The following is a 25,385-nucleotide window of genomic DNA, read 5'->3' as shown; positions in this document are numbered from 1 at the left end:
TTGGCCAAGGATTATCTATTTTATTTTCTATGCTTCATTAGTTGCCTTTCAGTTTTCACAGTTCACCTTTGTCTCATTTTTTCATCTGTTTCTGCTTATCATCTTTAGCTTCCTTCCTTTTCCTATATCTACATGTCTATGGTTCTTTAAATTCTGGACTTTAGTTTAATTAATAGAACTTGAAATACAGCATTGTATAAAAAGATTTTTAAAAAGACATTTGCATTTGTCTGATCTGGGCTTCTTAGTCCAGTGACTGACAAAGCAAAATTGCATGAAATTCACATTTTTTTCTTCTTGTAATTTAAAACTTGGTTCTTGTATACCTTCCTGGAATTTTATACTTTTATATTTTTTCCACTGTTTCTATAAGACTTCATATACAGGGTGCAGTAATAGGCCTTTTCCTTTTTTATATTAATCAGAACAGTTGCTGAAAATGGATTTAAGTTCACTGGACATTATATCCCACACAAAAAATATTACTTTGACATGTTTGGAAAAAAATCTGCCTTTAATTTCTTTGTAATTTGTTGAGTTACATGTAAGTAACTTTTTTTCCTTCTCTGTCTTTTGCTGTGTTTCAACGAATTTGCCTCTCCTGTTTGGACTGAATATATCATTACAATTCTTGGAATTCTTTGTTTACTGTTCCTCTGTGGATTTCTTCTGTTGGAATCTGGAACACTGGAATGATGGAAATGTGTTCTTTACAAAGTAGCTGTGAGTATACTACATAATTTATACAGAGATTTTTTTTTCAGTCTCAGTTAACTTAAATTTAACTTAAAATTGGATAATATATGAGCCAAGGAAACCTTAGATTTAATACGTATTTCTAACTTTGCTCATAGCAGACTTTCATATATTTGACTTAAAAATATTGGATTCTGTTTAGTCTCCTAATCATTGTTTACAGTTAGCTTTTCATTTTAATGGGCTTAGTTTTTAAATTTGGCTTAAGAGTTTTTATGAATGAACAAAAGGGCAAAAGATTATGGCTGGAATATTTAGCTACATTACTAGTCAACATTGTAGACTTCTGTTCTTTGTTAAATCCAGGTGTATTGAATTGATGCTTTGATCTCATGAGTGTTTTTTAAATGAGAATTTAAATGTGGCAGAAACTTTTAAAAGAGTGTGTGCCTCTTTTTGCTATTATTGTTTAATGTTGAAATAAGACTACCTCTAAAGTAAAATTAACCAATAAGACTGCTTATTCAGATAGTTTTAACAATGGACACTATTTCTCACCCATGGGTAAGTTAAAAATCAGACTTATTTACTACACCAATTTGGAAGTAGATTTCTTTGAATTACTCATGAAACTATTGTTGAGGTCATCTAAGAATCAAAAACCAATAGAAAATGAAGTTATAATTTACTTTAAAACCTGGATAAGCCTGAAAATAAAGATCATGTAAAACCTTGAAGTGACATAATGGACCTGGCATAACAGCTTGAAAGATACTGTAGCTGGTTGACACTGATCACAAGAGCCTTCAAGAATTTATTTTTAAAAATTGCTTTAAATTCAACATTTTGATTTCGTTTCATGAAGAAGATGACAAATTTCAAGAATCTCATACCTGTGGTAATTAGTGTGATCAAAAGAGATAATTAAAAAGGATTCTTAATATGATATTAAGGGGATTTGAATTTTTTTATTGTGAAAAGTTTTTTGTTATTTTGTTTTTTTAGTTGGTTGGTCAGTCATCTTGTCACTAACTTAACTGTCAATTGAAATCTTTGCTCTAAGGCAGGTTTCTTTAATGTTTATTTTATTCCTTTGGATTTTTATAATTAACCATTATATTGTCAATCAACTCATGCTTAAATAATTTTGTCCATTTAGGAATTATTTGATAGTTTTATTGATAATGCCATAGAAGGAGTGAGTTTGTATAATTTTCTAAAATAGGTTAATGGAGGGATTTTGAAGTGTATGACAGAATAGCATTGTTGATACGTGAGTAACTTGGCCCTTTTTTGCTTTTGTCAGCAACAGAAGAACCTTGAAGGCTATGTGGGATTTGCCAATCTCCCAAATCAAGTATACAGAAAATCGGTGAAGAGAGGTTTTGAATTCACACTTATGGTAGTGGGTAAGATACAATTTCTTACTAAAATGGAACTTTGGTTTAAGTTTTAAACTGTTAATCAACTCTGAACAAATTTAAGAAAATACTAGCACAGATATCTATAGTGATCATATGTTATATTTTCTCTTATATGCATACATTTTAAAATTTAACTCAGTGGTATAATGGGATTTATGTCTTCTTGTGTCTTTTTTAAGACAGAAACTAAAAGTTGAGAAGTGCTAGATAATAGTGTTGGAGCACTAGGGAAGTTATCTTCAATTGATAGTGCTACAAAAGAAAATAGCAGGTGGTGGTTACTTATTACTCCAGTATAGTTTTGTTTTCTAGCTTATATGCTATAGTGGAGTATCATATAAGCATTTAACATATTGTGCTCTGAATTTTGAAAAGAAAATTGGGATAGAGGATCATAATAATGCAATTATTGAATCATAATGAATGTAAGCACTGGAGTGAGTAAAACATGACTGTCCTCATTCTCTAATTTAGTCTCAGTTTTCTTTTGTGTTTTATCCCATGAACATCTTACCCTGCCTGTAGTCCATTTGAAGATACTGTTAAGGATAATTTTGGCTGTAGGTTGGTAACATCATTATTATATATGAAGAAACATACTGTGCCTTTACCATATGTAAGATTAGTAATCTTCAATGACAGTCTTATTCTTAAATGACTATACAGTATTTTCACCTCATATAGACTGACTTTAGAACCTAAGTTATGAATATTGTATAGTGCAACTTTGTTGTATTTCTCTATTACTTGTTTTAAGAAGGTGAATTGCAAGGTAGTGGATTAGCTATCTTTAACGGAGAAAATTGAGTTGATGCTGGACTTTTTAGGTAGTACACATTTTTGTTAATTATATTTTAATGTTTGGTATTTTTATTTTGGTGCTGAATTAGTTTAATTGAACTAGCTGTGAAATACTCCTTATTGGGAGGTAGAATATTTTATTTACTGACTGCAGTATTTTACCTGTTGGTCAGTTTGTGGCTGTTTGGAAGTTGTATATGTTGTAATAGTTCACAGTTAAAACATGGTACAAAATTTGCAAATTTCATACTTTATTATAGAGTTGGTTTTCTTGTCTATGTATCTCCTGTTAAGTAGAAGTATAGTATATCTAGCTTGCAAACTGGTGCTATGGAGTAGAGGTGGGTCTAGATAGAGGGATTAAATAATGCAAGAGCATACCTTTTCTTTTGCAGTTTGGTAACATCATCATTATATGAAGAAACACTGAATCTTACCTTTACATTTGTAATAGTAATAATCTTAAGTGAAGAACTGTAGACAAATATTTTTCACTTATGAGAAAACCTCATAGGTCCATTAGGAGAACTGTAGCAATTTAAAAAATTTCTTTTGACATTAGAATTTCAGTTTAAAGAATAACTCTTTGAACATATACTTAGTGGGATAATGTCTGGTGATCAAGAACAGAGAGTTGATTTAAAATCTCTGTGGCATTTTTCCAAATGAAAAAAAATGGAATACTCATCTGATTTTGATTTTTACAGGAAATATTTAATCTCTACGTGTATACTGCTTACTAGCTTTTCTAATTAATCCCTTTGTGAAATTCAGCTTTTCTTTTTTCTCTTCCTAATGATAACACTTCAACTGAGGCTAAAGAAAAGTAGGTGTTAATATCCTTACTTTCAAGTGTTAATATCCGTACTCTGTTTTCCCACTGAGCCTTGAACATTATTTAATTAACTACATTTGAATAGATGTGTTGAGTACAGATATTAAATCTTTTAATCTATATAGTTGTAGTGGCTAACACATAGTCACTTTTTAAGTAAGTATCTAATACGTTGATTTATTTTATAGGTTTTAGGTTGAATCTAACAGCGTCGTTTGCAAATCATAGAAAGCTAAAACCAACCTTGCTTTAATATTCCTGACTTAAAAACTTCAAGCTATTCCTTATCAGCTAAATCCTCATTTTTGAGATCTAAACTCAGAATAAATTTGACTCCCACATTACAACTCTTTGTTTACAACTTACACATTGATATCAACTGAGAATCTATAACAGATTTTTTTTTAATGAAACTCTGTACTTTGTTGGAAAACCTTTATCTAATAATCTTGCTTCATAAGCAATATTTACTGAGTAGTTACTTGAATGACTTATTTGTATCAAAGAGGCATGCTGTGTATTCCCATATTTTCTCTCTTAAAGGAGCTTCTGATTTATATGACAAGATAAAGCACATAAAAATATGAGTCAGTAGAAACATACAAAAGTTAAGAGCCATAGAAGTTTAAGGGTATAGGAGAGTTTGCCTTTGGTTAGAGATTTATTATTGCTTTATTTTGAAAAGGGAGGCATTAGGACAGATTTTTGAAGGATAGAATTGGTGCCAAGATTGAGGGAGCAGTCCAGTTGGGGGAAAAATAGCCAACATTTACATAACTTTTTATGTACCAGGCAATGTTTTAAGTACTTTATATACGTTATCTACTAACTGACAATTCTTAACAACAGTCCTATAAAGTAGATATTGTTATCCCATTTTGGAGATGAAGAAACTGAGACATAGGGAGATTAGGTTACTTTCCCATGGTCACATTACTAGCAGATGGCAGAACCAAACCCAGTCAGCCAAACCCAGTCTGCTGCTCAGTCTGGTATGTTCTTAACCACCATGCAGAGGCTCATTTGGGGATACTGGGTATAGTGCAGTGTTTATAAGAGTACATCCAATATGCCTTGAACTTAGATGAATTCGACTAGATGTTCTTTTTTCCCTAAAAAAATGAAAGAGAGAATGAAGGAGAATGAGAACTAGAGAACCTAAATGGTAAGAGTAATTTTTCCTGTTAGTCCACTGGAATGAATATCTGGCCTAGAGTGGGTGTGAAGTGGGAGAGGTACATTTGCTGTTCCCCTAGTCATTATCAGCTTCCACATAGTTTGATAGTGTGAACATCTCACTTTGTTGAAAGTCTGGTGACAACAGGGCACCTAAACACAAACCAGTCACTTTTTATGTGCTCAAAGAAACAGTTATCTGTTTTAGTGCAGGAGGAAGATACGTTGTTAGCTTGTATATAATTGTGCTTTTTGGATGATATAAGTAATTTTTAAAGATTTTCTCACAGCACACTGACTTTAGGATCTGATCCCTAAGATGTAACTTTACACTTAGAAATAAGGCTGGAAAGGTAGACTATCCAGGATTTTGGAGACCCTGCTTGGCAATTTGATGGGGAGATTAGAATTCTTGATTTTGAATCTTTAAAAATTTAGGCACATCACATAATGAAGATATGTAGGTCTCTATTCAGTGAAGTTGTCTAACCTGTTTGGCTTGGAACTTGACTGTCATTAGTGTGCTCCCTAATTAGACTTAACTAAGATAGAGAATAAAATTTTAATTGTAATATCCTGTTTTTACTAGAAATTTTCATGGAGGCAGAACTCAGAAGACTGTAGATTGCTTTATCTAATTTGAAACATTTTTTAAAACAGGTAGTATTAAACCTATTATTCTGAATTCTAGAAAGATAGAATCCAAAATTCAGTCATTTCTGTAATCTTGAACTTGCAAAATTTTTGTGATACAGAATTTTAAAAATTTAATGATATGTTAGTAATATATTTGACGTATGCTACATATCTTTAGTTGCAGATTGGCATTTCCATTTTTTTTTTCCATTGGGAGAGAACTTAGAGCATGTTGGTTTAGCCAATTTTTGGGATTCAGATTTTATCATAATTTTTTTTTGGTATATGACTTAACAGAGAAAGTTTAGGAGGTATTTAGTTAGTGATAGGATATACTTTGACTATCCTAGTTGTCATTTTCCCCCACTACCTGTTGATGTTTGAATTGATAGAATAATATCTATATCAGTTTATCAGGTTATTTGAAAAAATTGAAAGATAATATTGGCTCATTTTATATGTAGGCCTATCAGCATTTTGTGGTATTTTTAAGATGTTGACTCCTTGGAATGTTTTGAGTTAATGATTTTAAAATTTTTCCTTGAGCTCTGTGTTTTTATTTTGCTTTTAATAATAGAAACTTAAGCAATCATGACTACACAACATTGGGAATATACTAAAAATCACTGAATTATACACTTGAAAATGGTGAATTTTGTCTTAAAGTAATTCAAAGAGAAAGTTTAGGAGAAAAAGAAAATCACATAATTCCACATATCCACTGTTTTAATTTTGTGCATTCCTTCTACTGTTAGATCTGTGTATTTTTTAAAGCACTTAAAAAATAAAGTTAATATATTTCATCAGAAATTGAGAAATGCAGAAAAGCAGAAAGAAAATAAATATTTAATACTAGCATCAAATGCTAGTATTAAAGTTATATATATTCTAATTGGATAAAAAGCCAAAACCCATTGCTATGCTGCATCCAGACCCATCTCACATGCAACGATACACAAAGACTCAAAACAAAGAGAAGGAGGAAGATTTATCAACCAATCAGAGAGTAAAAATAAACAAATAAAAAACAGGAGATGCAATTCTCTCCTCTGATAAAGTAGACTTTAAAGTAACAAAGAACAAAATTGGCAAAGAAGGACATTACATAATGGCAAAAGGATCAATGTAACAAGAAGAGCTAACGATTTTATAGATCAACGAGACAGAAGATTAACAAGGACATCCAGGACTTGAACTCAGACCCGGAACAAGTAAACTTAATAAACATTTATAAAACTCTCCACTTCAAATACATAAAACATACATTACCACCTCACACCTATTCCATAAGTGACTACATAATTGGAAGTAAATCACTACTCAGTAATCGCATAGCATTTCATAGGTTTAAATGAAATATTGGTTGTCTGCTCGTTTGTTATTTTCTTCCCTTATTCCTTCCTGTTTACATCAAGTATAATTATTGGTATAAAAGAGGTTTTCAATACCCATTACTAAACTGCATTCTAGCCTGGGCAAGAAAGCAATACTCCCATTCTCTCTCTCTCTTTCTCTTCCTTTTTCCTCCTCTTCTTTATTCTTTTTCTTTCTTTCTTTCTTTCAAAAAAAAAAAAGAAAATAAATATTCGTTTTATCTGTCATCTGTCACCCATTGATAACTCTTTAGTATAGGAACATGTAGTATTCTTGTTTATATGTATCTGTAATGTTCTATGATTGCCTTTTAAATTTGCAGTTAAACTGTGATTATCTTTTAATATCTTATGTTCTTTCATAACCTATCTATTGGTCAAATTGTAGACTTTAATGGGCTGTATAGGTTGACTATATCATACTTGATCATTCAAGACAGTTAAAGTTGCTAGCTAGTATTAATACTATAATAATATGGTTATAGTTATATCTTTGCTTGCATTTTTAGTTATTTTCTTAGAATAATAAAGCTTTAGAAGTTTGAATTGCTGTGTTTATTAAGATTGATGCATTATTTTAAAGGTTTTGATACAAAATACCAAATTGCCCTAAAACAGGTTGTGTACCATTTTGCACACTCCCCAACTGTTGACAGCACCTTTTTTCCTGAATACTGCCAACATTGGATATTAATCTAAATGCTAAAGTGTGGTATATATTTTCATTTGTATTTTATTGTTGGTAGTTATTTTATTTATTTTTTGAGACTGAGTCTTGCTCTGTCACCCATGCTGGAGTGCAGTGGTGCAATCTTGGCTCACTACAACCTCTGCCTCCCAGGTTCAGGCAATTCTCTTGCCTCACCCTCCTGGGTAGCTGAGACTACAGGCCTGCAGCACCATGTCTAGCTGATTTTTGTATTTTTAGTAGAGATGGGGTTTGAACTCTGATCTCAGGTGATCCACTTGCCTTGGCCTTCCAAAGTGCTGGGGTTACAGCTGTGAGCCACTGTGCCTGGCCATTGCTAGTTATTTTTTATGTTTATTTATCTTTAGTATTGTTTCTTTTATAAATGGTATGTTCTCATTTATTAAAAAAAGTTTTTTTTGCCTTAAGTGTAGGTAGGTAGGTACTCTGAGGGCATTATTATTATTTTGTTGTTGGTAGGCATTGACAGTTTTTTTCCAGAATGTTTTGTGTGTTATGTTTTGTATTAGCTTGATCTTCCTTCCTTCCTTCCTTCCTTCCTTCCTTCCTTCCTTCCATCCGTCCATCCCGCTTTGTCACCCAGGTGAGTGCAGTGGCACAGTCTTGGCTCACTGCAGTCCCTGCCTCCTGGGTTCAAGTCATCTTCCCACTTCAGCCTCCCAAGTAGCTGGACTACAGTTGTGTGCCACCGTGCCCTGCTAATTTTTTGTTTTTGTATTTTTTTTGTAGAGATGATGTTTCGCCATGTTGCCCATGGCTGGTCTTGAACTCCTGGGCTCAAGCGATCCATCCGCCTTGGCTTCCCAAAGTTCTGGGATTACAGGTGTGAGCCATTATGCCCAACCTCAGTCTTTTTCTTCATGGTTTTTGTCCTTAATGTCTTCTTGCTTGATTCAAGGTTATTAGAAGTATATTAAGTATAAAGACTAAATGACTAAAGACTAATTTTTTATTTTGAAATCTTAAATCCTTATGGTATTTTGATCTAAGTTGTGAAGCAGGAATCTGATGTTTATTTTTTAAATGGTTAAATAGTCCTGCCAAAACCATTTGTTATAAGCTTAATTTTAAAAGTTTATGTGCTTGGTTTTGTTCTCTTTCTTACCCTTTGGTTTAGTTCATTGATCTTCCTATATAAATACTACACTCTTGGAGTTATAAATTTACAGCAATTATGTTGTGTTTATTTATGTAGGAAGATTACCAGAGTTTATGTTAATTTAGGGAGATAGGCAAACAAACAGCAAATCAAATAATTACAAATTGTGCTATTTTCTAGAAAGAAATAAACATGGTGAGGTTTATTTGGAGTCATCAAGGAAGACCTGCCTTTTTGAAAAGGATATTTTTTCATGCTAATTCCTGAATTACGTGATAGGACATACTAAAAAAAAAAAGAAAGAAAAGAAAAAAAGACTTAGTAGCAAGAGATACTCATCATTAACATTTGCTGCACTTATCCTCCATATTTTACTTTTGACAACTGCATAATGTTTCTAGCTGTGGCTATCTTTATATCATGCCACTGCTTTATCATTTGACATTTGAATGATTTGCTTTATTCAATTTCATAATAATGCTGCAGTAAAAAATTTACAGAATGGAAATTTTGGTCAACATTTTAATGATAATGCTTAATGGCTGTATGTATATTCTAATCTGAGACTGAAATATAGTGTAATTTATGTAATTTACTTTTTTACTGATGGACATTAGGTTAGTTTTTACCCCTACCCTTGTTACAAATAACATGGTTTTTTAATATGTATATTGGGAGACAGAGGGCAGTATCATTATTATTTATTTGTTAACAATTCCTGAAGTAGGATTGTTAGATTAAAGTATTTGAACATTTCGTGGCTCCTGGCACATACAGGCAAATTGTTCCTCCTTTCCTTCCTTTTCCCCTTTTTCTTTCATTTTCTTCTTTTCTTTCTGTAACAAGGTCTTGCTCTGGTGCCCAAGCTGGAGCCCAGTGGTACAGTCAGAGCTCACTGCAGCCTTGAGCCCCTAGGCTCAAGTGAGTGTCCCACCTTAGCCTCCTGAGTACCTGCGATTACAGGCACACACCACTATGCCCAGCTAATTAAAAAAGAAACTTTTTTTTTTTTTTGTAGAGGTAGGGTCTCACTGTGTTGCCTAGGCTAACCTTGAACTTGTGGCCTAAAGCAGTCCTCTCTCCTTGGCTTCCTAAAGTGCTGGGACTACAGGTGTGAGCCATTGTGCCTGGCCAGCAAATTGTTTCTTAAAAGTTTATGTTACTAAAGATTATATATCAAGAAAAAAGGAATTTTTTTCCCTGAATTTGAAGAGATTTATGGTATATTCGAAGGTGAAGCTATTCATTCCATGGATACTATGACTGTTTTAGATGCTTGAGGGGGAGTATAAAGGTACATGAATACACTATAAGAGAACCGTAGAGGAGGAAAACAGTGTACATGTAACTATAACATTAATCATAATGTGTTAACTGGCATAAGAAGTGTGTAAACCAAATGCTATGGAATTTTAGAGAAAGGAGACTTTATAGCTAAAAAGCATGTCATTATCTTAATCATTTACTGATTCATGAGAAAAATGGTACTTTTTTTCAGTAATTCATATATTCATGTTTTATTTGCTTAATTCTTAATCTGAATTAATGGCTTAAATTCAGTGTCTTATCATGGAATAGTGTAATTAGGAAAAATACTTGTAAAATCAATCTTACAGATTGCAGTCTATTAGCTGGGTGTCGTGGCACATGCCTATAATCCCAGCTATTCAGGAGGCTGAGGCAGGAGAATTGCTTGAATTTGGGAGGCAGAGGTTGCAGTGAGCCAAGATCGCGCCACCGTACTTCAGCCTGGGCAACAGAGTGAGTGAGATTCTGTCTCAAAAGTTTAAAAAAAAAAAAAAGATTGGAGTCTTCTGGTTCTGTAACAAGAGCAGTGACTGGATTGAAATGTATAAGAAATGTAATCTTGATAATATCCCAGTTTCATTTAGTAGTCTTTAAAAAAGTCATCAATGTGATTTAAAAAATATAAGTAAGTCATTGAATTATAATTCTTAAATTGTTTTTGCTTCTCTTACGTATTCTATCCTAATATGGTCTTTGAAAATGATATAAGAAACTCCAGGGTTGAAAAACACATCCACCTTTCTTTTGACAGAGAGGCCAGAGATAAACTTCATAGTATATAGGCTAAATTAATAAAGAGCAGTAAGGATGGTCATATTTGTCAGACCTAGAGAAATTGTTCTCTCGTTACTGAATATACTCAAAATTGAGTGGATAGGTGGACTGAAGTAAAAATGATACTGTATTTGTTAATTTTAGTTAGCTTAGATGTTGGGACAGAAATGTGTAGGCCACATAGTCTGTCAGTATTAAATTTTAAAAGACCAGAGCACTGAATGGGAAGGCAAGGACATGAAGGGAGCACATGTTAATACAACTTCTTTACAGATAGAAATAGAATTCTCACACAGGAGACTTACTTAGTATGTAGTTTTCATCTTGGCAAGGAAGACTGCTCTTTGTTTATCCATAAGTGGGTAATTTCTAATCTTTCCTAGTTTAGGGCATGGAGGCCAAATATTATTGTGTGTTAAGTGGGTCCATCCTTTTCTTAGGTGACTGTATCGCATATGTCTAAAATACAATTTTAAATATGAGATAATAATATCACCTCCTTCTCCCTAGCTATGACTACAGTCTAGCGCTAAAGGAGGTCAGAGTTTCTTCCTTTATATTTAGTCCATCTTTCTGTTCAAAGCATTTGTAGATTGAGTGGTTTTTGTGTTATAAATCATTTTTATTCTCTCCCAAGGCAGGAAGTTTTCAATTATTGCATTTTTTTCTATACACAGCAGGTGGATTTTGTCTGAAACTTGGTTTTATGCCAGGATATTGTACTCGTTTCACTACTGAACTGCAGAACCTTAGAATTATTTTAAAGATTGGGAAGGTATAACCTGTCTCCCATGAAAGACCTTTGTAGTGGTAAATTTGCCAACCTTGTTAATTTTACTCAAACCTTGTTTTTGAAAAAAGACCCCCACATTTTAAATAACAATTTTCATGTATTTATATCTAGGTCTTGGGGTGTTTTTTTTGGGGGGAGGTCTATTTTACTATGTAAGAGTGAGAATTTAAGGCAGTGGCTAAGCTACTGAAGTCTGTGGATAACATTTTTAGCATAGAAGGGGGATGCTGAATGGGTTCACTGACTTGTCAAACATTCTGAAATATAACTGAGATTTTTATTATGTCTTTATATTCTGGAAAGAGATTGCATATTTAGAATCTCAAAGAGGTTATCTACCTAAAATATGGAAAATTATAGATACAACGTATTTTATATAATTAAAAGCGCGTGTCATTATTTATAGTGATTACTGTGCTGAAAACAATGTGTTCATTTTAAATTTTGAAACAATTATAAACAAAAGCTACGCATATAATACATACCTTTTTTTCCTAAGATATTTGAGATGCATGCTTCTCTTTTGTCCCCCTAAATACTTTATTGTATTTCATTTATTTGTTGTTATAAAATGATTCATATTGTTATATAAATCATTTGTTATTTTCTGATTTTGATGGTATATTATGGTTATATAGGAGAATATCCTTGAGGAAGAGAAATATACTAAAGTATTTAGGGGGACAAAAGAGAAGCATCCATCTCAAATATCTTAGGAAAAAAAGGTATATACTGTATGTGTAAATTTTGTTTAGAATTGTTTCAAAATTTAAAATTAACCCTTTTTTATATATGTACATTTTTATATGTGTGTTTATGTATATATATTGAAAAATGTAAGTGTGCACTTAAATCTCCAGTTTCAGTCCATCACTATAGGGCTCTTAATTTTCATCCCTGCCGTATTTGTATTGTCTTTCTGATGATGAGATATCATTATCCTCCATATGTGTAATTATTTGATGAATCCTCTTGTAATTAATCCATCACATCCTTCAGGTTCTTCCCTTTCTTCTCTGAAAAATATTAGGGAAGAACCCGAGGGAGGTGATGTATTAGTTAATTGCATGGGCATTAGTTTAATTAAGGGGGAAGCAGTGGCCTTGCTTACCTCACTTGTGCTGTGGTGTCCCATGCCAGGCTATTCTTCTCAAGTGGATGCCCCCTCATCCTGTTTAACTCAGACATTTCATGCTAGTCCATTCTTCTCATGCTCGTCCATTCTTCTCATGCTCTATTAGAAACTTCCTCATTCTGCAGGCTCTAATACCCTGTTTTGGGCCACTGTGGTTTTCTCTCCAGCATGTACACCTACCTTTCTCAGTCTCACATAATGACTTTTGGACTGAATTTTTAGGAAGAAATGTGGAAAAGAAGAGCTGAAATAATTTTGAAGTGTTTAAAGCCCAATGTTTAACTGTATTATAGAGTTGGTATGTGAAAAGAAGAAATAGCTTTTTTGATGCTTAAAAATGTAGAAAAATTAGTAAAATTGTAATTTTAGACTGCCATAGAAAAAAAGAGTAATGGAGATAAAAAGCGCTGGAAAAAATTTAGCTTGGAAATAAAAATTATATGCATATATGTGCAAGTATTATCATTGATAATATTTATATATATTTTGATAAACTGAGTAGGATGTCCCCCAAATTTACTAACAGTTGAAACAGATAGGTTAATATTTAGAAGGAAGAAAGTTTTAGACTTTGGGGCTTCTGTTTCTTGCACTGCCCAGAACTCTTTAAGTAAGCAGATGATAAATACAAGGTAATTGTGCATATCAAAGAATCAAATGTGCAGACCTGTAGTTCATTCTTAACTAACTAAAGTTTTTAATGATAGAAGGCTATAAATTGTTTATTATGTTACAGATGGAAATAATGACAACAATAACATAAAGGAGCTCTTCCATAGCATGCTTGTCCTGGTTCAGATGATAAATTTTAATTGAATGATTAGTAATTTAGTTTATGTACATCAGCAGTATAAGTGCTAAGAATGACTGATCAAGCAGATGACATGAAAATGATTGCTTCTACCCTCGAAGGAATTTCCAGGGAAATGCACACTACTAATTACATTTAATTGAATAAATGTGATAGTAGTGTACATTTAAAGTGCCATGTTAATAGGAGTTTTTATTTGAATTTATGTGGTAACTTTATTAGTCTGATAGGATCGATTAGAACCTTGAAACTAGTAATTCACTATTGTGTTTAAATTTAGAATTTACAGTTTACTCTGGCAATTTTGTAAAAGAGCTTATTATATTCATGTTTTTGACTCATGTTTTTGTCACACCATGAAAATAAGCCTTCTGTATTTAAACTAACTTAATATCTACTGTATAATACTAAGTGCAGCAGCTATTACACTGAAAAGAATGTCATACTTAGTCTAGTTTAAAACTTCAAATTCGGTTACAAACAAGCTCTATGACCTTGGACAAATCACTTTGAATCTCACTTTTCTTTTCACAACAAATATTTACCTAGTCTTTTTTTTTTTTTCTTGAGATGGAGGAGTCTTGATCTGTTGCCCAGGTTAGAGAGCAATGGTGTGATCTCGCCTCACTGCAACCTCCCCCTTCAGGTTCAAGCAATGCTCCTGCCTCAGCCTCCTGAGTAGCTGGGTCTACAGGTGTGCACTGCCACCATACCAGGCTAATTTTTGTATTTTTAGTAGAAACGGGGTTTGACCATTTTGTCCAGGCTAATCTCGACTTCCTGACTTCAAGTGATCTGCCCACCTCAGCCTCCCAAAATGCTGGGATTACAGGTGTGAGCCATCGCTCCCAGTTTTACATAGTCTTTTCTAAGCCAAGCCTTGTGTTGTGATTTTAAAAATGTAAAAGAAGGCCAGGAATGGTGGCTCATGTGTGTAATCCCAGCACTTTGGAAATCCTAGACAGGAGGATTGCTTAAGCCCAGGAGTTCGAGATGAACCTGGGCAACAGTGAGACCTCATTTCTAAAAAAAATACAAAAAATAAAAATAAAAGAGCTGTGGTAGGGTTCCCTAAGAACTTAGGGATAGTTGGGATAGTAGGGATAGTGCATGTGGGATAGTGGTGGAGCGGAGATACTTATACAGGAATGCTGTGTACTATGGGTGACTACTTCTGCCTCACAGAGGGCTTGAAATAGTTGTGTATATGAATGTACTTAGTATATATGCCATATAGGTAAAGAACCTAGTAAATCTGTAAATTATATAAATGTTAATTTTAAACACATTTTTATTAGTGCATTTTCATGACTCAGTTTTAAGGTCCAAAACCAGGAATGAAGAGAAGGGAAAGCAGGTATGGTGGACAGTGATGTGGCAGTTAATAAGCTAAATATTTGATTAATCCTTACTTTGGACCTTTGTTTTGGTTGAACTCTTTTGATTATAAACATTCGGGGCAAATGTGTGCTCTTTGTAATTCAGTATAGATTGCTGGGCAAAGCTCTTTTCTGGTGAGAGTCAGATTCAAAAGATGGCTGAAAATTTATTCTTTTTTTTTTTTTCTTTTTAAACATGGTTTAGCTTAGATAGCTTGGGTTCTTAAAAACAAAATATGACTTTTTACCTGTCTACTCTGTGCAGATAAATATCGTGCTCAAGTTTTTTATGTGACATGACTATTTAGTCTGAAGGGTGCACTTATTTTATAGTTGCTGAATATTAACGCTACTCCTTGCCAACCTTTTGAGTATCTTGTTTTCCCTTGACTGTGTCAGTTATTTAATGTCAGTGATAGAATTTTGGATTGTTTTTATTAAAAGTTAATAAACTTTAAAAAAGTTTTAGTTTGAGATTTTGAGCCTGATTTTATATAATATGTGGATGTTTGCTTTTGTTGTTGAATCAACATGAATTATATCTCTGTTTGAAATGTAGTTGAATATTTAGATAACTCCTGTTTTTTGATGTAACAGATAATTCAGATACATGGCTTGAAATTTTCTTCCTATGAAAATTAGGGCTTGTTATAAAATGTTTTTCAATTAAAAAAATATTATGAAGGAGTATATGGCATTTTAAGAGCGAGGACATCACCATTATTAAGTTTTGTTATATTTACTGCATCTTATGCATAACTGTAATACCATATTCATTTTGTATACTTTCTTCATCTAATGCCATGCTCTATGTCAGATTTTTAAAAGCTAATTTTCAATGGCTGAATAATATTTTTATGGGTGTATCATAATAGGCTTAGCCTGCATCCCATTGTTGGACCTGGAAGGTCTCCCCCTGCCGCCACACAGATACTTTTTTTTTTTTTTTTATGGGAGATGAAGTCTCGCTCTGTCGCCAAGCTGGAGTGCAGTGGTGTGGTCTCACTGCAACCTCCGCCTCCCAGGTTCATGCAGTTCCCCTGCCTCAGCCTCCCAAGTAGCTGGGACTACAAGTGTGTGCCACCATGCCTGGCTGGTTTTTCATATTTTAGTAGAGACGGGGTTTCACCATGTCCATGATGGTCTTGATCTCCTGACTTCCTGATCTACTTGCCTCAGCCTCCCAAAGTGCTGGGATTACAAGCGTGTCCCACCACGCTCAGCCACACACACTTTTTTATTGTTAAAATTGCATCGTTTTTCTCTGTGTGTTTCATTCCCAAAAGTAGATGGCATGGTAAAGAATGTTAGCTGAAAATGCCATACCAACTAATACAGTTTCTGTAGGTGTGTGAATGCTCTTACGTATCTTATCCTTGCCAATATTGAGTCGAGTACTCATTTATTTTTAAAGAAATATCAGTGAGATATAATTCACATAATCACTGGTATGAGTCATATAGTTCACTTCTGGTCCTTAGGGGATACATTTTGGTATATGAGATTTATATAGAAAACAAGAACTTAAAAGAATCTGTAGGTTATCTAATTCAAACAGTTAAAAACTACCCATTTCTGCTTTGAAAGCCATTTAGAACCACTGTATAGAACATGCTCCCTAATCAAGAAGAAATCAACACCTTGCTTCCCCTCTTCTATCCATTAGATATCCAGGCAAAGTCATATCTCCTTTCCTGATATTTCTCTTTTACTTACATTCTAGCGTGCCCCGTGGCCAGTTGTAAGTTGCCCTCTACTTTTGTAGAGACCTTTGCTATGTTTCGGCAAAATCTGCTTTTTCTGATTCTTGTAATTCAAAACTAGCCCTATTTTCTTCTAAATTAAAACTCTTTCTTAATTAATGCTGGCCAGAAATAGAAATTAGAGGGAAAGTCTTTGTTTTTCCAAGATCTGAAAGACCAGTAGCATTCACAAGAATACTTGATTTTTAAGGAGGAATGTGTGTTGAACGATCAATTAGAATTTCAGGTAATGGGAAGAATTTAGAGGAACATTGAGGGACAGCTAATAGGCAGTATCCAAACTGTCAACTTCAACTCTTTTCAGTTTAGCAAAAGAACTTACAGAAACTTGGTGTATATCTTATGAAATGTTGCAGACCCTAACCTAGGTCAGTTAATACCTTTTACTACGAAGTTGGGATAATCATTTTCTAAGTAATCATGAAGAAAGTGTTCTGAGTAGGCAGTAAGGATTTCTCTGGTAACATGATGATTTATCAATGTAGTTATCCACTTAAACTGGGTTGTATAAAGAATGCTTTTATTTCTGAGTACAGGGAGAAAGATCATAACATACCTCTTAGTGCCTCCCAGTCTCAGACATATACCAAGTGAAAGTTGTTTGAATTGGCAAATGAGGTAATTATTGAGTGGCCGGTTGGAATGTTTGCTACTAGCCACACAGCAGAATTGTTACTTAGTTCTTAGTACTCGTGCAATTACAGTAATTAGAATAAGTAAACTTCTTTCAAGATAATTGCAGGGTCAGGTTATAGAGAGCCTGTTTAGCTTGCCTTTTAGTATTAGCATGTACATCAGTGTTTATATTAAGGGATATCCTAATAGATTTTGAGGAGATGAAATTGTTTTATAGCAAATTCCAGAAGAACGTGTATATGGAATGCCTTGAAAATGCTATCAAATGTAGTCTAGACCAGCAGTCCCCAATTTTTTTGGCACCAGGAGCTGGTGGAAGACAATTTTTCTGCCAGGGTATGTATGTGTGGTGGGGGGTGGTGGGGGATGGTTTGGGATGAAACCGATAATCAGGCATTAGATTCTTAAAAGGAGTACACAACTTAGATCCCTTGCATGTGCAGCACACAATAGGATTTGCATTCCTTTGAGGATCTGATGCTGCCACTGATCTGACAGGAGGTGGAGCTCTGGCGGTAATGCTCCCCACCACTCACCTCTTACTGTATGGCCAGGTTCCGAATAGGCCACGGACTGGTCTAGATTAAATCTTCACCAGATTAAGTTGATTAAAAAGTAAAACAAAGAATAGTGCCCTCCCTTGGCAAAACATCTTGGTGATATCCTTTCTTCATTTTACAGCCAAATGTAAGGAAAAAATAAACCTTACTTTAAAATTTCCCACCCAGTACTTAATTTCTAACCATTTGGCTTCTCTCATTAATGCAAAACTACTTTTATTAAAGGTCAGTAAAAGGCCTTCTGGTTGTCTCTCTTTTTCTGTAACTTATTTGGCATTATTGACCATTTTTTCTTTGAAACTCTTCCTCACTTTTTGTGATATTGCCTCCTGGTTTACCTGCTTTATTAGGATCTTTTCCTTTGGGCCATTTTTAAATGTTGATATAATCTGGCATATTGCCCTATGTCATCTTTTATTTACTAGAATTTCTTAATTTTTTTACAGACAGGACATCATGAACCTAAGAATTTCTTAATTTCATCTACCTTTCAAATCATTTTGGAAGCTTCTTCAAAGTATTTCTGGAAACACTTGCCTAGATATTCTGGGCTTTGGGTCTAGGATGGAATATGGTCATCTATTTTGAAATAGCTCCTAAGACGGCACTAATATGTATGTTGGTTAAGAACTATAGTTCATTGCTATCTCATCTCTTAATAATAGGTTTCATTTGACGTGCTTTTTAAAATGTCAAACCCTGTGCATTTAATTAATAAAATAAGTATCTTGATCAAGGTCATATACTTGTATGTAATTGAACTAGGATTTGAATTTGAACAAAATTGATTTCAAAACCCAGGAGAAAAATGAAGGAAGTATGGTAGAAGAGGTAAGGTAATATGCAAACAAACAACGATAATACAAGGCAGAACTTTATCAAGACCATGAATGAGATACCCCAAAGTGACAGAAAAATGAAGGAAAGAGTTAGAGGAACATGGTAGAAAAGCTCTACAATGTGATCACCAGCTCCTCTCAGGCTTTCCTCTTGCCTCAACTCTAATATGGTAAAACATTCTGAAAGGACTTAAAAATTCTGTTTCTAAAACTCCTTTGCTTTCTTTTCTATATAATTGCTACAAAATGGTAAAAGTGATCCTTTGTATCTCCAGATATCCCAGAAAGTTGAAATGCTTATTGAAATGATAGTCCATCTTTCAGAACCTCATTGAAATGTGACCTCCTTTCTTGGCCGATGTGATTTCTGTTTTCTGAAATTCTGTCACTTTGGGGTATCTCATTCATGGTCTTGATAACATTCTGCCTTGTATTATTGTTGTTCCTTTGCATATCTTACCTTACTTCTTCTACCGTACTAAGATTTTTAAGGGCAAGGACTACATCTTATCTTTGCATTCCTCATTCATTTATTTGATAAAAATTTAATGATCACTTATAAAGTGTCAGGTACTACTTTAGTCCCAGAAAATCTAGAGATTAATAAGAAATGAATACAAAGTTGAGATGTTGAGTAAAACAAATATAAGCAAGTATCTTTAAAGCAGGACTTCTCAGATTCTTTTATTATAATATAAATACTGTAGGATCCTAAAGACTTGAAGAAGACCTGACATTAGCTATTATAAACAAATATTATTGTGAGTTTCTCCAAAATCTTATGAACAAATATTTGATGAATGTTTTATTGTTAGGCTTGAAATTTGATATTCTTGAATAATGATGGAATATATGGCTTTCATGGGTGAGACTTCTAAGATAAGAAAGACTTGGGTTATTTTAACCTGCTTATTAGGTTAAAGTACAAGTTCTATTACTGACTCTAGTTAATTTTCTTGTTTCATAATTTTTATAGAGTAACACCTTAAATTGTAAATACTATATTTTGTTTTAACAAGGACAAAAAAATTTTAAATCCATTTATTTCTCCTTAAACTACAGTAAAATGAGGGAATGATAATGGCATTGTTACAATGCATTTCAAAATCAAAATAAATGAAAAATAGACATTAATTTGAATCATTCAAAAAAGATTGGATTTCTTAAAATACTAGTTTAAAGAAATATGAAATGCTACAGATAGTCTTTTTATCTTGAGTAATTTTTTCTTAAGCCAGTATACATATTATTCCGAACTCTATTATTATTAAATGTTTTCCCTAAATAATGCAGAAGTACATTCAATTTGGGTTGTTTTCCACAGATTTTGTGTTTAAGTAGAGTTTGAGTTGATAGGACTGATTATAGTTCCTCTATTGTTTTGCATTAATGACACTATTTTCTTCCCTTTAGTAAAGCCAATGAGCAAGGATCAATTGTAGTTATAAGTAACTTTGAGGTTATCAGAACAAGGCTGCTATATTTTGTCTTGTAATTATAGGCCATCTGACATTTTGGTATGGAAGTAAATATTACTCTACAAAGTGTGAGTAGAAATTAATATTAATGTCCAAACATAGGCATAGCTTCACTACTTTCAACATTCCTTTTTATTTATTTTGAGGCCAGTACACTTTAGTGTCAGTAACTTGCCAACCTTACCCTTCCACTCCATCACCGTTTTAAATGTTTATTCCCTTCTTCAGGCTGTCTACTTCACCTTTGATCCTTATTCTTAGTAGTTGCACTAGGGTCCTTTCTTTCTTTTTATGTGAGAAAACATGAATAGTAATCAGATATATTTCATTGCAGTTACCTATTACTGATATTCAAGTGTCCACTGTGACAAGGTATGCTTCTAATGAGATCACTTATTCCTTATAACTCTGTTGTAGGTACTACTTTTATTTGCATTTCATAGCTGAGGGCACTGACGCACAGAAGTTAGGGTTTGCTCAAGGCCACAAGACAAATTTATTGATAGAACTGAGATAAGAGATTTCAAGGAAATTTTAAGCTCTAATGGACTACTAAAATCTTTGCCCCTAGACTTTTGCAAAGTTATACAACTACTTTCTTTCAATTATTGGTACTTTCGAAAAAGAAAAAATGAGATAACTTGGGTTAAAGGTGTGTGATACTTAAGGAAGCACAGAAAAATTTGGAATACACTTAATTTGCACCTTCAGGGTACTTTTTAGGAAAAATTTCCAGGGAAGAAGAATAATATTATCAAACTATTTTCATATTTGTCAGGTGCTGTATTTTACTGTGCTCCCAAGTAAAAGGACTGCTTACTCATTACAAAATAGTTTGTGTTTAGAGCTCCCATAGCAATGTCATACAGTCACAATGATTTGGGTAAGGTGACTTTGCTTATGAGAAATAAACTGTATTTTATCAGGCTTGTTTGAATGACATTTTGCTAACCTATGTGTTACAATAATACAATCATTAAGATCATACAATAACCTATAAATAACTCATTTGTATGAGCTTGCTCAATGGGCTTTGACTGAGTACTTTAGAAGAATATTCACTGAATCAGTGTTATTCTTAAAAGGACATAGATCTATTATTGTATCTTGTAAAGGTTCTTTTTTCCCCTCTTTCTCAGCCTGCTAAAGAGGTTATGATTTAGTTTCAGGACAGTTGAGTGATTTGATACTAGGGGTAGCTAGAAGTACTCAGTCTGACAAGATTAAAGCCTATTGAACTTAGTTTCTCTCTTCTTCCTCTTCTATATTTTGAATTGCTTTATCCTTTACTTTTCCATTTGAAACTCATTGTGGTTAGTGCAGTAAAAGCAGAGGGCCTGGTGCTCACGCGTGTAATCCCAGCACTTTGGAAGGCTGAGGTGGGAGGATTGCTTGAATCCAGGTGTTTGAGACCAGCCTGGGCAACGTAGTAAGACCTCATCTCTTAAAAAAATATTAGCTGGAAATGGTGGTGTGCACCTGTAGTCCCAGCTGCTCGGGAGGCTGAGGTGAGAGGATCACTTGAGCCCACAGGCAGAGGTTGCAGTAAGCCATGATTGTGCCACTCACTTCAACCTGGGCAACAGAATGAGATTCTTCTCAAAAAAAGCTAAGTGGGTGAGCCAGGACAAAGAGGTCAAGAAACATGTTCCTTTCACCTGCTCAGAATCTGGAAAGCATAGTATAATTAAGGACATGAGATTTGCTATTCAGATTGAGCTATAGCTCTGCTACTTGGTAGAGGTATTTATCATTGGCAGGTCACTTCTCAGAGGTTTTGTTTACTTACTCATCTGTAAAATTGTGTAAAGAATCTTATATAGAGTTTTGTAATTATCGAAGTCATTGAATGCATGTATAGTGCCTAGCTCAGTGTCTTTCCTATAGTTATTGAATAAAAATATTAAGTATTATTGTTAATGAAGATACTGGTTAAATATCCCATGTCAGATATGGTCCAACCTGGTTAACCAGATTAGGAAGGTACTTGGGAATTTTGGGACAGAGTCTTTAATGAATAAATGAGAATGGGTATTTAGAAAGGCAGTAGAACTTACTGCTTAGTGTCAAATACTGACATTACCACTTATTAACTGTGTGATACTAGGCAAGTTGTTCCGTTTTTGTTTCTGTTTTTTTTCACCTTAAAATGGTAATGATAATGATGCAGATTGAGTATTCCTAATCCCAAAATCTGAAATCTGAAATACTCCAAAGTTTGAAACTTTGAGTGCTGACATAATGCTCAAAGGAAATGCTCATGGAGCCAATTTTTGGATTTTGGATTTTCAGATTAGGGATGCTGAACTGATGAGCAATGCAAATATTCTAAAATTTGAAAAAGCTCCAAATCCAAAATGCTTCTGGTTGCAAGCATTTTGAATAAGTGATACACAATCTGAGGTGTCTATCTCATGGAGTTATAAAGGTTAACTATGTCAATGCTTGCAAAATACTGGCACACAGAAGAATTTATAACTTATTGGCTGTCATCGTCATTATTTTTGATCCATAGTAGTATCAGTGCTCAAGGATTTGGGGATTCAAAATTTGAAAAATACCCCCTAGGGGACATTTGTCAATGTCTGGAAGCATTTTTGGTTGTCACAGCTGGGGAGCAGGGATGCTAACTGATATCTAAAGGGTAAAGGCCAGAGATGCTGCCAAGCATCCTTCAATGAAGAAGACACTCCTCACAATGAAGAATTATCCAGGCTGGGCGCGGTGGCTCACGCCTGTAATCCCAGCACTTTGGGTGACCAAAGCGGGCGGATCGTGAGGTCAAGAGATCGAGACCATCCTGGCCAACATGGTGAAATCCCGTCTCTGCTAAAAATACAAAAAAATTAGCTGGGCGTGGTGGCGTGTGCCTGTAGTCCCAGCTACTCGGGAGGCTGAGACAGGAGAATTGCTTGAACCCGGGAGGCGGAGGTTGCAGTGAGCCGAGGTCACGCCACCGCACTCCAGCCCGGCACCTGGTGATGGAGTGAGACTCTGTCTCAAAAAAAAAAAAAAAAAAGAATTATCCAACCCAAAATGTCAGTAGTGCTAAGATTGGGAATTCCTGTAGTACAGCTGTCTGTAGCTGTAGTTGCCAGCATCTGCAGTAACCCGTGACTGATGCTTTCCTTTCATTTACTCTGTAGTCTCTTACTGTACTCAATGTATCATTTTTCTCTTAACTTTTATCCCATTACTCCTAATTACTGTATTTGCAGCTAGCCTCTTCTCAGGCTTTCTTCTTGACTTTGTAGTATAACATATTATCAACCGCTTTAAAGAATTAAAAGGTAAAATTTAAAAAATTATGTAATTTATGGGTTCTTGTAGAAAAACTGATATACAAAGAAGGAAAATTTAAATGTTTTCATAACCTTTCCCATCTAGAAATAAACACTATTAGAAACTTGGTATATTCCCTTTTATTATTACCCTCCCCTCAGCCTCCCAAAGAAAGAAAAGTTTGTAAAATATACATTTTTATTTTTAAAAGCTAAATTCTAAAGACATTTAGTAAAAAGTGAATTTCCTTTTTTTCTCCAGTCCTGTCTCTAGAGATAAGCTTAAATTGGTTCAAGTCTTTTGGCATTTTTTTTATACCTTTATACAGGCATTCACATGTCAGTTTTTTGTGTGTGTAAGCAGTACCATGCTGTAAGTACTATTCTGTGAATTTTTTCCCTATCACTGAATATACTGTACATATATTCCTATATAAGATCTTTATCATGATTTATACAGTCAGCTATTTATGAAGGTAGATGTTCACAGTTAGAAACAGTGCTTAAGTTTCTTGGATTTCTAGGCACACATAGAAATGCTTCTGTAATGTACATTTCTGAAAGTGAAATCCTGGGTCAAAGGCATGTAGATTTGAATTTTGATAGATTACCAAATTATTCTTCAGAAAAGCTGTACCAGTGTACAGTTTCACCAAAAGCCACCCTGATGGTTGACTTATTTTCTTTTTCTTTTTTTTTTTTTGAGATGGGCTCTTGCTCTGTCACCCAGGCTGGAGTGCAGTGGCCCAATCTGGGCTCACTGTAACCACCACCTCCCAGGTTCAAGTGATTATCCTACCTCAGCCTCCTGAGTAGCTGGGATTACAGGCGTGTGCCACCACGCCCATCTAGTTTTTGTATTTTTAGTAGAGACAGGATTTCACCATGTTGGCCAGGCTGGTCTTGAACTCCTGAGCTCAAGTGATCCACCCATCTTGGCCTCCCAAAATGCTGGGATTATAGGCGTGAGCCACTGCACCTGGCCGACCTATTTTCTTCAGGCTTAAGCATGAGGTTTTCTCTGAATACTTTAGTCAGATCTCTTAGTTTTTTATGTGTAATACTCATTTTGTTTGTATTTGAGTAATTTTCACATAGGATGAGTTAAGGTGAGATATCTAAGTAGGCAGATAGATTGTGTTATTTTTTTGTTAATTTCTAATTTTACTATATTCAGAGAATATGATCTGTAGGTTCCAGCATTGATTGATTTTTCTGTGTAGCCTTACATAGGATCAGCTTATTTAAGTATTCCATAGGGTTCAAAAATATGTTTATTTTCTGGGTAGAAATTTCTATATATGTGTTTGATAATTAAGCATATTATTTAAATCATTTCTATTTTCTAAGCACTTGATTTATCCATATCCAAAAGACCTATTAGTCTTTTAATGTGGAATTTGCTAACTTCCCATTGTTTCTAAGTTTTTGCCTTAAGTATTAAAAAAAAATTGTTGTTATTTATATTCTTGCCTCTGTTATATCAGACTTATATGTGTTTCTAATTTTCTTAAATGAATCACAAAAGTAATACAACTACTTATTGCACACTTAATGTGGACCAGGCACTGTGTTTAGGTTTCACATATATTATCTAATTTATTCCTCATAGTTCATACTCTTATGGTAATTTGACATGTAAGGAAACAGAAAATTCAAGTATCTTGTTCACTGTAATTATGGAATTATAAGAATGGAATTATACAGTATGTATTCTTTTTAGATTGGCTTCCTTTGCTCACCAGTATACGTTGATCCAGTCTTTTCATGGCTTGGTAGCTAATTTCTTTTTGGTGCTGAGTGATATTCCATTTTCTGGATGTACCACAGTACATCCATTCAGCTACTGAAGGATATTGTGGTTGCTTCCACATCTTGG

General features: G+C 34.0%; 1 protein-coding gene across 1 annotated transcript in view; it reads left to right on the top strand.

Annotated features, from left to right (window-relative positions):
* SEPTIN7 (septin 7) overlaps positions 1–25,385 on the top strand; it is a 110,713-nt gene that overhangs the window by 31,585 nt on the left and 53,743 nt on the right. The window contains exon 2 of the mRNA XM_064380456.1: positions 2,003–2,105. Within this exon, the coding sequence (XP_064236526.1) occupies positions 2,096–2,105 (10 nt within the window). The 5' untranslated portion in view covers positions 2,003–2,095. The remainder of the gene's footprint in view (positions 1–2,002; positions 2,106–25,385) is intronic.

Source organism: Aotus nancymaae, unplaced genomic scaffold (genome assembly GCF_030222135.1).
Source record: "Aotus nancymaae isolate 86718 unplaced genomic scaffold, 86718_ANA_hifiasm-v0.15.2.pri h1tg000025l, whole genome shotgun sequence".
NCBI classification, from domain to species: domain Eukaryota; kingdom Metazoa; phylum Chordata; class Mammalia; order Primates; family Aotidae; genus Aotus; species Aotus nancymaae.
The sequence above is the reverse complement of the archived record's forward strand: the minus strand, read 5'-3'. Positions and strand labels throughout refer to the sequence as shown.